The sequence below is a fragment of the Zootoca vivipara genome, chromosome 9 (assembly GCF_963506605.1).
Source record: "Zootoca vivipara chromosome 9, rZooViv1.1, whole genome shotgun sequence".
Classification (NCBI taxonomy): Eukaryota; Metazoa; Chordata; class Lepidosauria; order Squamata; family Lacertidae; genus Zootoca; species Zootoca vivipara.
The window spans coordinates 2,483,246-2,498,037 of NC_083284.1; the positions used below are offsets into that span (position 1 = coordinate 2,483,246).

Sequence of the window (14,792 nt, forward strand, 5' to 3'; positions counted from 1 at the left end):
CTTTACTCCCATAACAGCCTCTAATTAACCGATAGTCAGAGCGATAGAATGTTCAGCCATCTTCCGTTGCGCCTCAAGCGGAAGTCTTATAGAGATGTAAAATTTCCGGAAATTTTGAAGCTCGGGGAAAAAAACCTGGTTTTTATCGGGGGTGGTGGTTTCGGGGGGAAATGAAAATTTTCAAAAAAATTGCTTCATTAGCAGTTCTTTTTTCTTTTCCAGATTGAAAGTCATTCTGTTACTTTAGAAACATAAAGTATAACTATGGACTATTTTAATGGACATAAAATTATCACAACTAACATATTAAAAATATAGTGTATCCAAACAATTATTAAAAACAGAATTTACTGGGGGTGCAGAGGAGAGGAAGCGGGAGACAGTGTGGTGTAGTGCAGTGTTTCTCAACCTTTTTCGGGCCACGGCACACTTGTTCCGTGAAAAAAATCACGTGGCACACCACCATTAAAAAAGTTAAAAAAATTAACTCTGTGCCGCTCTATATTGACTATAATTATGACTGTAAGAAACACTTGCCAATTGCTGTGTTGGTTGCAATCTCCTGTAATAAGGCTTCACAAGCTGATTTCTCTGCCTGCCAGCTCGTGCTCCTCGCCGAAGAGGCCGCTTACTCCCTGACAGAGTGACAGTTTGGATGCTGGTTGGACAAAAGAGGCTCTTCTCTATGCACCTATGGAGTCCCTGTGCGATTTTTATGCGTTACAAAATGCATCGTTTCATTTCCACGTGGCTCCGCTCCTCCCGTCGAACCCGGCTGGGCCGTCCCGAGGTTGCGGTGCATGTTGGGATACTGGGGGTTCTGCTGCTTTTTCCTCTCTGGGGGGTCTGGGCTGAGGTTGCGGCTGCAGAGATGGTGAGTAGGGGAGGGGGAGCGCTCGGCGGCTTTCGATTAGGTGCGGAAGACCATAGACAACTAAGTCAAAGGGACGCTCGAGGAGGAACCATAGAGATAAGAGAGAGAGCGGAGAGTGGTGGTGGTGCGGGCGGGGCAGGCAGGCGGGTTATGACAGGAATCACCGCCATCTTGTGAAGGGCGCGCTCAAATGCAGCCATGCTAAGAAGGTTCTCCGCACATAGGTACGGTAGTTCTGCAAATCGCCCTTCTCGCCGCCGCACGTCGCGACACACCAGCCAGCGTCTCGCGGCACAGTAGTGTGCCGCGGAACAGCGGTTGAGAAACGCTGGTGTAGTGGTTAAGAGCGGTAGACACGTAATCTGGGGAATCAGGTTTGCGTCTCTGCTCCTCCACATGCAGCTGCTGGGTGACCTTTGACGAGTCACACTTCTTTGAAGTCTCTCAACCCCACTCACCTCACAGAGTGTCTGTTGTGGGGGAGGAAGGGAAAGGAGAATGTTAGCCGCTTTGAGACTCCTTCAGGTAGTGAAAGCAGGATATCAAATCCAAACTCTTCTTCTACTTGGACCCTAACACATATTGTAACAGAGCTCTGTCTCCTGCAAATCCAGTGTTAGAAACTGAGATATGGAAGCTAGCAGCTCAATGGCACCTTAGACCTAGGCTATGGGCACAACAACAGAATGTTTAGGCACGTTTTTTAAATAACAATACAAAGCTGAAAATGAATGAACTGCAGCTAGAATATCATGTTCATTTTTCACATGGTCTAGTCCTTCTCCTGCTCACCTCCCTAATATTAAGAGGATCTCTTCATGTGAAGAGGCAGAAAAAGGCCCTCCTTTCCTTCCACTCTGCAGTTTTAATCTGAAAGTTTAGGCAAAGTATTGCATGGTGCTCAGAAACTGCTCCCGCTAATGAAATTCCCTAGCACAATGGAACTTGGAACACTGTGCCTATCTCATATCAAAACTACCACCAAAGGTTACCTGCATCCTAAACGGCTCACCATTCTCCACCAACAAATTCATTATAACCCCTCAATTTCATTAGCCCATGTACGTCATCAGGACTCTTCCTTTATTGGGCCTTTTCTTCAATATCGCTCCACCAGGTGTCAAAAATACCGCTGGCCAGGTTCTCGTTTTTCTATTTTTGCATTCTCATTTTGTATTTTTTATATTGTGAGCTGCCTTTGATCTTTGAATGAAGGGTGGCATAAAAATTTAATAAATAAATCACTATACACCTTCTTCTATCTCCTCATTCACATTCCCTATGATTTTATTCATTTGTTCTGCTAGCCTAAATATAGAGACCACCTATAAGAACAAATAGATTGTGTGTGTGTGTGTGTGTGTGTGTGTGTGTGTGTGTTGTCGTTTGCTTGCTTAAAATATTGCAATCTGCTTTTAGTTATTTTCGTAAGAAAGTCAGCTCTGTTCCATCCTTTGATACCTCCCCCTAAATTGGCTGTAGCAATGGCCAAATTTGCGTAACCCCTCCAACCCCACAACAGGAGCCCCATGGTGAAACCCAACTCCAAGCCAGCCAGCCCCACCACTGTGTAGGTAGGTGCCAGATTCTCACCTGCCGGTATCTCTGCTGGAAGATTCTTCTTCGGACGTCTTGCATTCTCACCTGCCGGTATCTCTGCTGGAAGATTCTTCTTCGGACGTCTTGCATCTTTCTTCTGAAGCCATGGCACAGTGAACAAGGTCGAGGGAGTTAACCCCCCTTTACTACCTGAGGCCTCTGATCTTTCCACACATGCTGCAATATCAAGCAAAGGTGGTTTACTAACCGTTGTATTTGATTTGGAATGTTTCTTACTCGCTACCCACTCCGTGGCTTCCAGCAGACCCCATGTCTGGGCCTGCCTCCCATTTGGAAGAAGAATCCTGAGGCTGTTTGGTGCACTTCTTTTGAGCATTGCCCTTGGCTTCCTTGCCTCCTGCTCCCTTCTCGAGATATCATCGCAATCCCTCTACCATGCAAGTAACTGCAGGAGGAGGCATACACAGGTCCTACTCCAACCCACAAACTGGATGATTAAGCATTAACCTGAGGCCTTTTGCATGAAGAGCATGTGCCCTCTCTCATATTTTAGTTTTACATCAGGGGTTTGTACGCAGGTGCCTAGCTGTTCCAAGAATGTATACATTACAGCTGTGGCCCTAAACCTGGGTAGCTAATTTCTGGCACTCCAGATGTTGCTGGACTTCAACTGCCAATAGCCCTGTCCAGCAAGGCAAAGAAGTGAGGATGATGGGAGTTGCAATTCAGCATCTTATGGGAGGCCAGATTAGCCACCCATCCACCCCACCCAAATATCTCAGGTTACTGATAATCAAAAAATCCGCTCCTTTCCTTTCAGAAAGGAACCCTTGCGCTCCCAAAATCTGAGCCAAGTCCCGATAGCAGTCGCATACAGATCTTCAGAGCAGCCTGCCGGATTCATTGCACCCTTCCCTGCTCCTTTTATGACTGACGCAGGAAATCTCCGGCCCACAAGATTATTCTGTCCCGGCACAGGCTTCAGTTTGACCTGTGACACTGTTTTCCCCAAGTAACACCCATCAGCCTCACACCTGAAGTCAAATGCCATAGAGTGGCAGATCACCTGCTTTGTATGCAGAAGTTCCCAGGTTCAATCCCCAGCAGCATCTCCAGATAACAACAACAACAACTTATTAGATTTATATACTGCCTTTTAACAAATCATCTCAGGATGGTTCACAAGATAAAAAGACAAAGAAGTAATTAAAACAAAAACAACGAAACAATGAATTTATTCTACCCTGCCCATCACACTGGGTTGCCCCAGCCACTCTGTGCAGCTTCAACAAAAACACAGTGTCAAACATTAAAAGCTTGCCGATACAGAGCTGACTTCAGAATTCCTATCTCTTTGACAAGCGACAGGAAAGTGTTCCACAGGGCAGGCGCCACTACCGGGAAGGCCCTCTCCCTGTTTCCCTGTAACGTCACTTTCAGCAATGAATGGACTGCCAGAAGGCCCTCGGAGCTGGACTTCAGTGTCCAGGCCGAGCAACAGGGGTGCAGTCACTCCTTCAGGTATACAGGGCTGAGGCCGTAGGGCTGACGGCATTCCATGCCTGAAACCCTGGAGAGCTTCTGCCAGTCAATGAGGCAATACTATGCTAAATGGACCAGTGGTCTGACTCAGTATGATGCAGCATCCAGCACCAAAAGGTCCCATGTTCAGTTACCAGCATCTCCAAATAGGGCTGGGGGAGACTCCCTGCCTGAAGCCACTAGTCCGTGCAGCCCATTTTTTCTCAAACTTGAATTCCCAGCTGTTCTTGGACAACCCCCACCATCCCTCATCACTGGTCCTGCTAGCTATGGATGATGGGAGTTGTAGTCCAACAGCAGCTGGGAATTCAAGTTTGAGGAACATTGGTATAGAAAATACGGAGCTCAGGTGGATCAACGTAGGATAGTCCAACATTGCCAAGGGCTTCCCAACCACGTGTTGGACCGCCCTGGACCAATGATCTGACTCCGTATCACACAGCCTCCTAGGAGGCTACAGCAGGCCAATTGTGAGGGGAAAACAGGCATTCCTTCGCCTGCTTTAGGGATGGCTGCCCTAAGGAGTGGAATTCCTTTGCGTAGCAAGGCAGACACAGTTACGGGCAGGCAGCACCTGCAAAGGCAAGATGTCTGCTTGCAGGTGGGGTCCGAATCCAAAGTGTCTGCAAACAAAGGTGAGAGGGTCTTGCTGTTGCTGCTGCTCACCTTCCAAACTGAGACCCAAACTAGCCCTGATTGATATACCTCTCTGCTTGAGTGACTGGATAGACTCACAGAACTGTAGAGTTGGAAGGGACCCAAGGGTCATCTACTCCAACCCCCTCTAAATGTATAGTAACCTCAAACCCAGTGGAAGCACAGGGTGGTGAGGGTCCTGTCCAGAAAGAAGATAGAGTAGAAAGGGCACTGAGGCTACTGCATTGCGTGCCCAGGCGCAGACCCCCACCCCTCCGGGAGTCAGTCCAACAGCAAGGATTGCACATGATGACATATTTTGGGATTTAAAATGGCCGCAACTTTATTAACAATTTCAGGCAGAGGAAACCTTGACTTAGGCACTGGGCATGTATCCCTCTCAGTCCCCATGACGGGGCATTGAGGCACAGCAGGGTTAATCAGATCAGAAGGGGCATTGCAAAACGTGTTTCCGCAGCAAGCTCCCCCCTCGGCCACATGAGAACCTGCAGCTCACTGCCAACCACTCACTCCTGCAACCAAGCCCTTATACCTGCTGACACTTCTGCCAGCCACACATCATTCCCAACAACAGACAGATGGACCCCATCCTCCGTGTATAGGGAAGCATCCTTAGCTTTAATGGTTGGGTGAAAGATCAACGTCCCACCCAAGGCCACAACCTTCTTGGCCACTGAAGACTGGACGCGCTTCCTGGCCCTCTCGGCGGCAAGTGGGCTGTGGCTTCCATACCACACACGTTGCTGCAGCAGCTGCGACCAGAATATTTTGAGTCCAGGAAGAGCTGTCGCCAACTCATCCAAGTCCTTCTGCATGCGGGTCCGCAAGATCAAAGTTGTAGTTTCCATCAGATCAATCTCGCCCAGCTGCACCACCACTGCTGCAGGAGTGCCTTCCGCAGACACCTTCAACCGCAACGTTGGGAGAAGGTCCTCCCAACGCATTCCTCGTCTGGACACCCAAGAGACGCTCACGTGGTTGGGGAGTCCGAGCCGGCGCCCAAGTCCTGACTTCACTGCCCGCTGGCCAGCCAAGAGAACAGTGCTGTGGCCGACTATCCAGATATGCAGGGCAGACGGACCTAGGAATGAGACAAAACATTTATAGCTGTACCTCAATGCCAGTTCCTGACGTAAGCCTTTTATGCGTTGGACTACCAGCGGCACTCCAGATGTTGCTGGAGCCCTGGCCAGCAAGGTAAAGAAGCAAGGATGATGGGAGTTGCAATTGAGCATCATCTGGGGAGGCCAGCTTAGAGATGTAAAATTTCCGGATTTTTTGTTGTTGTGAATAAATCATTTTTATTAAATTTTTCACTTTAACAATCGAATCATATCACATTAATTATTCCAAATTATACAAATGCATATCAATTAATCCAAATACTCTGCCAAATTACAAATTTTTTTGCTCCCCATGCTTCAGACTCTGTGGGTTCTGATCAACGACCGATTTCTGCCTTTCTAATCCATATAGTCCAAATCATTTCCAATGGTGGTCCCTCGACTTACAAAGTACTCAACTTACGAAATTACGAATGAAAAAAAATGGCCTCACGTTTACGGTTTTTTCAACAGCCGAAAGGAAAACCGTTGCAGTTTACATGGGGTTTTTCCGACTTTTATGGAAAAAAATTCGACTTACGAATTTTAGAAGGGGTTTACCCGACCTATGAATTTTTCTGTTTCCAATGCATTCCTATGGCTAACCACTTTTCGACCTACAAATGTGCATTCAGAACGGATTAAATTTGTAAATCGAGGGACCACTGTAGTCCAATATACTCCAGATCATTTCCAATAATTCTGTTATTATCCTTCAGTCTTCTCACAGCCTCTGAGATGTTCCCACAAGTGAGATTAACCAAACAATATCTATTTCTGTGTGGATTTTATATCTCTGCTTCCCCATAAATTCTGTTGCAATCTCTCCTTCCGCGCTGGGATTTTTACTGAGACCACCCTTTTTTATTTTATTTTTTATTTTTATACAATGAATAAATATTATTTGAAAAAAAAGTGTCTTATCATGCTGGCAGCCGCCATCTTCAGCCAATTCCAGTAAATCGTGTCTGAGCGTCTGCTCATTAATTTCTCCGGCTGCAGATTTACAGGCTTTCCAGGAGACGGTCAGCCAAGTCCAAATAGAAAACACACATCTGATAACATACCAGTGGCTCCCTCGCCCTATGACTGCCCATCCGCAACCCAGCCTCAACCCCAAGATTGAACCCCAAGATTCAATTATAACTGCGTCACAAGCCATAAATCTTCTTAAAACCATCCACAAAAGATTTTAACAAACTCCAGCTGCTGATGAAATCTACATTAGGGAAGCTTTGATCTTGCAAGCTTATCAAAGAATAGATAAATAAATCCTTAATTATATATATTTCAATTTCCACACAGTTTGTATTTTATAATTTCTTGCTTGTTCTAGATTTTGTAGACTGTTCTTCTAGAGAGGTTTTGTTAAGTAAAATCTTAAAACATACAGTGGTACCTCTACTTATGAATAACTCTACTTACAAATGTTTCTACTTACGAACGGAGCTCCGTCTGCCATCTTGGATGTGGTTTAGATAGGATTTTTCTACTTACGAATTTTTAGATAGGGTTGCTTCGACTTACGAATTTTTTCTCCCAATGCATTCCTATGGGATTTGACTTACAATTTTTTTCGATTACAAATGTGCGTTCAGAACGCATTAAATTCGTAAGTAGAGGTACCACTGTAATTTTAAAAAAGAGTCTCGCTTCCCTTTCTGTTCCATCTGACATACCACTGTCTTTAATGCGATGTTTCCTCAAATCCTCTTATCTCCCCAATGGCTGAATTTTTTGGCAATGTCATTCCACTCTTCGTCTGAAGCATATCCATAATTTAAATCCAATTATTCCTCTTAAATCATGGAACTTGATGTGCTGGTGGAGATAGCGTCTGGGAGATCCAGGCTATCTCGGGGGCTTTCCTTCCAGTGCTTCCTTCCAGTCCTTCCTTCCGAATTTGGGACCGGGTAGTGGATATCTGCGGAAAAGACTGCATCTTCCCTTCTCTGGGAAGAATTTGGTAGGCTACTTTACTCCCATAACAGCCTCTAATTAACCCTTGATAGTCTGAGCGATGGAATGTTGCGCCATCTTCCGTTGCGCCTCAAGCGGAAGTCTTAGAGATGTAAAATTTCCGGAAATTTTGAAGTTCGAAAAAAACTTGGTTTTTATTGGGGGGTTTTCAGGGGGGAAACGGGAATTTTCGGAAAAATTGAGAAAATGCTTCATTAGCAGTTCTTTTTTCTTTTCCAGACTGAAAGGCATTCTGTTACTTTAGAAACATAAAATATAACTATGCACAATTTTAATGGGCATAAAATGATCACAACTAACATATTAAAAATATAGTATATACAAACAATTATTACAAACAGAATTTACTGGGGGTGCAGAGGAGAGGAAGCGGGAGACAGTGTGGTGTAGTGGTTAAGAGCGGTAGACTCGTAATCTGGGGAACTGGGTTCGCGTCTCCGCTCCTCCACATGCAGCTGCTGGGTGAACTTTGACTAGTCACACTTCTTTGAAGTCTCTCAACCCCACTCACCTCACAGAGTGTCTGTTGTGGGGGAGGAAGGGAAAGGAGAATGTTAGCCGCTTTGAGACTCCTTCAGGTGGTGAAAGCAGGATATCAAATCCAAACTCTTCTTCTACTTGGACCCTAACACATATTGTAACAGAGCTCTGTCTCCTGCAAATCCAGTGTTAGAAACTGAGATATGGAAGCTAGGAGCTCAATGGCACCTTAGACCTAGGCTATGGGCACAACAACAGAATGTTTAGGCAAGTTTTTTAAATAACAATAATACAAAGCTGAAAATGAATGAACTGCAGCTAGAATATCATGTTCATTTTTCACATGGTCTAGTCCTTCTCCTGCTCACCTCCCTAATATTAAGAGGATCTCTTCATGTGAAGAGGCAGAAAAAGGCCCTCCTTTCCTTCCACTCTGCAGTTTTAATCTGAAAGTTTAGGCAAAGTATTGCGCGGTGCTCAGAAACTGCTCCCACTAATGAAATTCCCTAGAACAATGGAGCTTGGAACACTGTGCCTATCCCATATCAAAACTACCACCAAAGGTTACCTGCGTCTTAAACGGCTCACCATTCTCCACCAACAAATTCATTATAACCCCTCAATTTCATTAGCCCATCAGGACTCTTCCTTTATTGGGCCATTTCTTCAATATCGCTCCACCAGGTGTCAAAAATCCCGCTGGCCAGGTTGATTCATTTTTCAATTTTGCATTCTCATTTTGTATTTTTTATGTTGTGAGCTGCCTTTGATCTTTGAATGAAGGGTGGCATACAAATTTAATAAATAAATTACTATACATTTTTTTCTTTCTATCTCCTCATTCACGTTCCCTTTGATTTTATTCATTTGTTCTCTTACCCTAAATATTAGGGTGGGTCATAAAAATGTTTCCTCCCTTGATCTTATCTCAGGCGTATGGTATAAACACAGTCAAATTTCAAATTAGGGACAAATCGGTTAATATTTAGATCCTGCTCCTACAGATTGAAATTTTGCCTCACTACGAGTGATAAAAACATAGGAATTTGACTTCTTTAATTCTCAGTATGTTAAATTGTGAACTAATAAACATAAATTTTAGGTTTTATGTAGAGCAATAATAGTTGCATACTATTATTTTCTGCAATATTTATTTATTTAAGATAAAACCTGTTGATAATTTACATGAAAAACAAATGGTTTTGAAAAAATTATATGGAACAATTAAGCAAACGGTGTACTAAACAAGTAAACATAAACAATAAAATGCCACTCACATGTATTGTACCAAAACATCACATTATACTTAATTACTTGGTATAAATTGTACTAAATGCTTACATTTTGTGTAATTAATAAAATTATGCCTATAGAGACAACTATAAGTACATATAGATTGATTGTGTGTGTGTGTGTGTGTTTTCGTTTGCTTGCTTGCTTAAAATATTGCAATCTGCTTTTAGTTATTTTTGTAAGAAAGTGACAAATACGTTTAATAAAAAGGACAAATAAATCGAGAGATGGCAAACACATCCACAAACTCCCCTTTTCATATTTACTCATGGGAAGCAATAAAGGATATCCAGGCCAATTCGAGGCTTCCCCGTATGCGATACCATTCATAACTGCGTCCACCTTCTTACCCGACTGCGCCCAATCGACTGTCGGTCTGGGTGGCTGCACAAAGTTCTCCTGGCTGCACCAGTAACGTCTCTTCAGTCAGCTCTGTCCCATCCTTTGGTACCTCCCCTAAATTGGCTGTAGCAATGGCCAAATTTGTGTAACCCCTCCAACCCCACAACAGGAGCCCCATGGTGAAACCCAGCACCAAGCCAGCCAACCCCATCATTGTGTAGGTAGGTGCCAGATTCTCACCTGCCGGTATCTCTGCTGGAAGATTCTTCTTCGGACGTCTTGCATCTTTCTTCTGAGGCCATGGCACAGTGAACAAGGTCGAGGGAGTTAACCCCCCTTTACTACCTGAGGCCTCTGATCTTTCCACACATGCTGCAATATCAAGCAAAGGTGGTTTACTAGCCGTCGTATTTGATTTGGAAAGTTTCTTACTCGCTACCCACTCCGTGGCTTCCAGCGGACTCCATGTCTGGGCCTGCCTCCCATTTGGAAGAAGAATCCTGAGGCTGTTTGGTGCACTTCTTTTGAGCATTGCCCTTGGCTTCCTTGCCTCCTGCTCCCTTCTCGAGATATCATCGCAATCCCTCTACCATGCAAGTAACTGCAGGAGGAGGCATACACAGGTCCTACTCCAACCCACAAACTGGATGATTAAGCATTAACCTGAGGCCTTTTGCATGAAGAGCATGTGCCCTCTCTCACATTTTAGTTTTACATCAGGGGTTTGTACGCAGGTGCCTAGCTGTTCCAAGAATGTATACATTACAGCTGTGGCCCTAAACCTGGGTAGCTAATTTCTGGCACTCCAGATGTTGCTGGACTTCAACTGCCAATAGCCCTGTCCAGCAAAGCAAAGAAGTGAGGATGATGGGAGTTGCAATTCAGCATCTTATGGGAGGCCAGATTAGCCACCCAACCACCCCACCCAAATATCTCAGGTTACTGATAGTCAATAAATCCGCTCCTTTCTTTCAGAAAGGAACCCTTGCGCTCCCAAAATCTGAGCCAAGTCCCGATAGCAGTTGCATACAGATCTCCAGAGCAGCCTGCCGGATTCATTGCACCCTTCCCTGCTCCTTTTATGACTGACGTAGGAAATCTCCGGCCCACAAGATTATTCTGTCCCGGCACAGGCCTCAGTTTGACCTGTGACACTGTTTTCCCCAAGTAACACCCACCAGCCTCACACCTGAAATCAAATGCCATGGAGTGGCAGATCACCTGCTTTGTATGCAGAAGTTCCCAGGTTCAATCCCCAGCAGCATCTCCAGATAACAGCAGCTTAGTGGAGTATACTGAATGCCTTTCAGTGTTAGGATGATGACTCCCCTCGCACATTCCCCTTTAATGGGAACCTTGGAAATGTTGTTGCAAGAGAGATGAGTCGCCACTTCACATCCCCCTTATTTGATTGATAGACTAAAAGAATTTTGCCCAAGGTCTAAAACCGCCATTTGAGACTGTGAAAATCACAATTTCACTGCCAAGACTACCTACAGCTGAAAGAACTGCTAGAATCTTGCCAACCATTCCTCTAGGCATTGCTTGACATTGTCCAACCAGTGTTCATTCCCTAACGTGGCCAGGGTCACCCCATCAGGTCTGAAGAATTCCACCCTCTTAGTTTTAATGTCCTTATTGCTCACCACTTGGCCGCCATGATATATAATTGCACAATTGACAGTCGTGTAGATTTTTACCACCACATAATTCAATCTATAAGGTGCCTTGAGGGTGCCCTGCCATTGCAGGCGTGGAAGAAGTTCAGACCACATGATGGTAACATTAGGATACAATTCCCGGAGTGTCTGCAATTGCCGATTTGATTTGAATGATGCCCTTTTAGGCGACCAGGTCATTCTCGCCCAGGTGGATCTGCACGTCATCTGATGGGCCAAGAGACGCAAGAGCCTGGTGCAAGCTTGGTAGGAGACAATCCCAACAAATCCCACACTGGCCATGACAGATGATGTGCACCCTTGGGTGGAGGCCCAGGTGTTTTGTCCCCGGCGAATCACGGCTGCTTCAGCAGCTACCCAGTGCACAAAAATCCAAACGCGCTTTGGGGAGATACGTGGAAAGCAAAGCAACTAAACAAACAAAGTCAACATAATGCCGCCAGTGATGCCTCCAAGTACCCCTTTGAGTGCAGCCTATGTAGCTCAGTTGGTAGGCCATTAGGCTCTTGATCTCAGGGACAGGGGTTCAAGTCCCACATTGGGCAAAATATTCCTGCATTGCAGCAGGTTGGACTAGATGACTCTCGTGGTCCTTTCCAACTCTACAATTCTATGATTCTATAATTGTAGGGAAATGACTAGCACCTCCCTGGGGCTGTGCTACTGACTTTTCGAAGCCCCCCAAGGCAGCTGATGAGGCAACCCCAGCTGTCCTCAAAAAATGAGACCTATAAAGCATCCATGCAAGTCCTGCACTGCAGCGGGTTGTACTAGATGACCCTTTGGGTTCCGTTCCAACTCCACAATTCAAAGGATCTGTGATTCCATTAAAGAATGCTCACCCCACCCCATATGACTGAATAAAGAGAACACTCTGGTGCATTTACAATCCACTTCAATCACCCAGACTGGTGACCTGCAAGCAAATCTCTGACTCACCCCATGTCCATGGCAGTGCTGGGCTATGTCAAGAATAGGGGATCCTGGTGCCATCCGGGTGCTGTTAATGGAATCATAGAATTGTAGAGTTGGAGAAGTCCCCAAGAGTCCTCTAGTCCAACCCCTGCAATGCAGGACTCCCAGCTCCCATCATCCCTGACCCTTAGCAAAATATCTAGATGTGATACTATCCACAAACTCTCTGCGAAAGAGAACTGGAGGATTATAAACTCTTGCAAGCCTTTCCATACTCAGTTACCATACTTGAACACCTGTAGCTTCCTGTTCAGCAAAACCTCAAAAGACAATATAAGCAACATGTGCTCTGACACAACCCTGATCTGACTTCATTACTTCCGTTTTCCTTGAGAATCGCTTGCTTCTCCATCAAGCTGTATTTGAAGCACAAAAGATCCATCCACAGCAATGAGAACACCTAAACAGCAATGCTCCTGGCACGGCTCTTGAAGCCTCAACTAGAACTTATCCTCACTGGCCCGAGAGCCAGCCTGGTGCAGTGGTGAGAGTGCTGGACTAGGGTCAGGGAGACCCGAGTTCAAATCCGCACTCAGCCTTAAACTCTGTGGGTGATGTTGGGCCAGTCACAGTCTCTCAGGGTTGTTGTGGAGTGAAATGAGGAGGGGAAGAAGCATGTGTGTCACCTTGAGCTCACTGGAGGATAGAAATGTAGCCATAAATCAGTAAAATTGTTAGACACCAGCAAGGCTGAACCTGGTGTAAATGCCAACTATACCAGTTGAACTCAGCAGAGTAGCGCAGGCACAGCAGAAACCTCTTGGTCGCAGCCGAAGGCAAGTAGTATAGACACAGGAACTCACTGCCACTAGTACTGAGTAACTATATACAGGTTTATTTACAAGAAAACAACAAACAGTACATAGATCAGTAATTCTCTCTAACTCTAACAAACTCCAGCATAATCTCTCCACACCATCCACCATCTCCACTCTCCACTAACTCTCCACACAGAGCACATGTTGGTCTCTATCTTTATTGTTCCTTACACCAATCTACTAGCTGTTGCTAGGTTACTATCTCTGGGCAGACTTCGGCTATGTGCAGAGCTGAGTCATTCACCAGGTGCTTACGGTAATTGCTATAGTGTGCTGAGCTGCACGTTCACAGAGGCCAAATCTCTAACACCCCCTCACAGCGAACACATCTAAGCAATTAGCTCCTGAGCATAAGCAAAGTGCTTTTAAACTCATTTTTCAAACAAACCCAAATTTTCGCACATCAGTTTATTTTTCACACATGTTAACGGTTTAGTCATGACACCTGCAATGTTCTGATCACTGGATACATAAACACATTCAATAGCCTTGTTTTCAACATTGCATCTCACATTTTGGTATTTTATAGACACGTGTTTTGACTTAGACTTAAAACTCTCTGTGTTACTCAACGTTATATAGGCTTGACTGACAATGTATACTTTTACTGGAGCATTACAATTTATTCCCAGATCACTTAACAATTGTCTGAAAAAATACAATTCATTACATAACTCGCTCAGAGCAGCGTATTCTGCCTCAGTGGATGACACACTAACAATGGATTGACACCTTAATTTACATCCAATTAGAGCTCCACCAAACATGATCAATAGACCAGTAACTGATTTACGACCAGTTAAATTTGCCCAGTCACTGTCTGAATAGCATTGTAATACTTCATCACCTGTTGAACGAAACCTTAGTATGTAGTCAATCGTGTGCTTGAGATAGCGAAGAACACGTTTTACAGCTTTCCAGGCACTGACTGTTGGTTTAGTAACCTGTCTTGAAAGAATGCCTACTGCATAGCTAATATCAGGGCGACTCCACTGCGCTATAGTAAACTTCCAATTGCTGATTGAAACAATTCTGGCTGATCAAATTCTGGACTATCATTGTGCAGTGATTTAATAAAACCAGGCTCCATAGGTGTGGTCACCCCTTTGCAATCTTGCATGCCGTAAGTATTTAACATCTGTTTGATTTTACTTTTTTTTATTCAGCAAACAGGTCCCATCTGGTGCCCAGCACACTTCCAAACCAAGATGAGATTTAGCCTCTCCAATGTCCTTAACCTTGAACCTTTTGTTTAACTGTGTAGCAAACGTTTTGGTTTGTTTGTCAGTCTTGGCTAGAAATAACAAGTCATCAATGAAGATCACGCAAAATTCCTGTTTCTCATTAAAGGTAAAGGGCCCCCTGACCATCAGGTCCAGATGTTTCCGACTCTGGGGTTGCGGCGCTCATCTTGCTCTATAGGCCGAGGGAGCCGGCGTTTGTCCGCAGACAGCTTCTGGGTCATGTGGCCAGCATGACAAAGCTGCTT

General features: G+C 44.9%; 1 protein-coding gene across 13 annotated transcripts in view; it reads right to left on the minus strand.

Annotated features, from left to right (window-relative positions):
* LOC118079504 (serine/arginine repetitive matrix protein 2) overlaps positions 1-14,792 on the minus strand; it is a 129,821-nt gene that overhangs the window by 64,153 nt on the left and 50,876 nt on the right. The window contains exons 7-8 of one of the 13 annotated variants that reach the window (XM_060278310.1): positions 10,072-10,203; positions 2,468-2,650 (exon numbers count right to left, since the gene is read on the minus strand). The exons of 11 other annotated variants lie outside the window; for them this stretch is intronic. In XM_060278310.1, the coding sequence (XP_060134293.1) occupies positions 2,468-2,650; positions 10,072-10,203 (315 nt within the window). Of the gene's footprint in view, positions 1-2,467; positions 5,715-10,071; positions 10,204-14,792 lie in introns of those variants that run through there. One more of the 13 variants, XM_060278312.1, reaches the window with a different exon arrangement.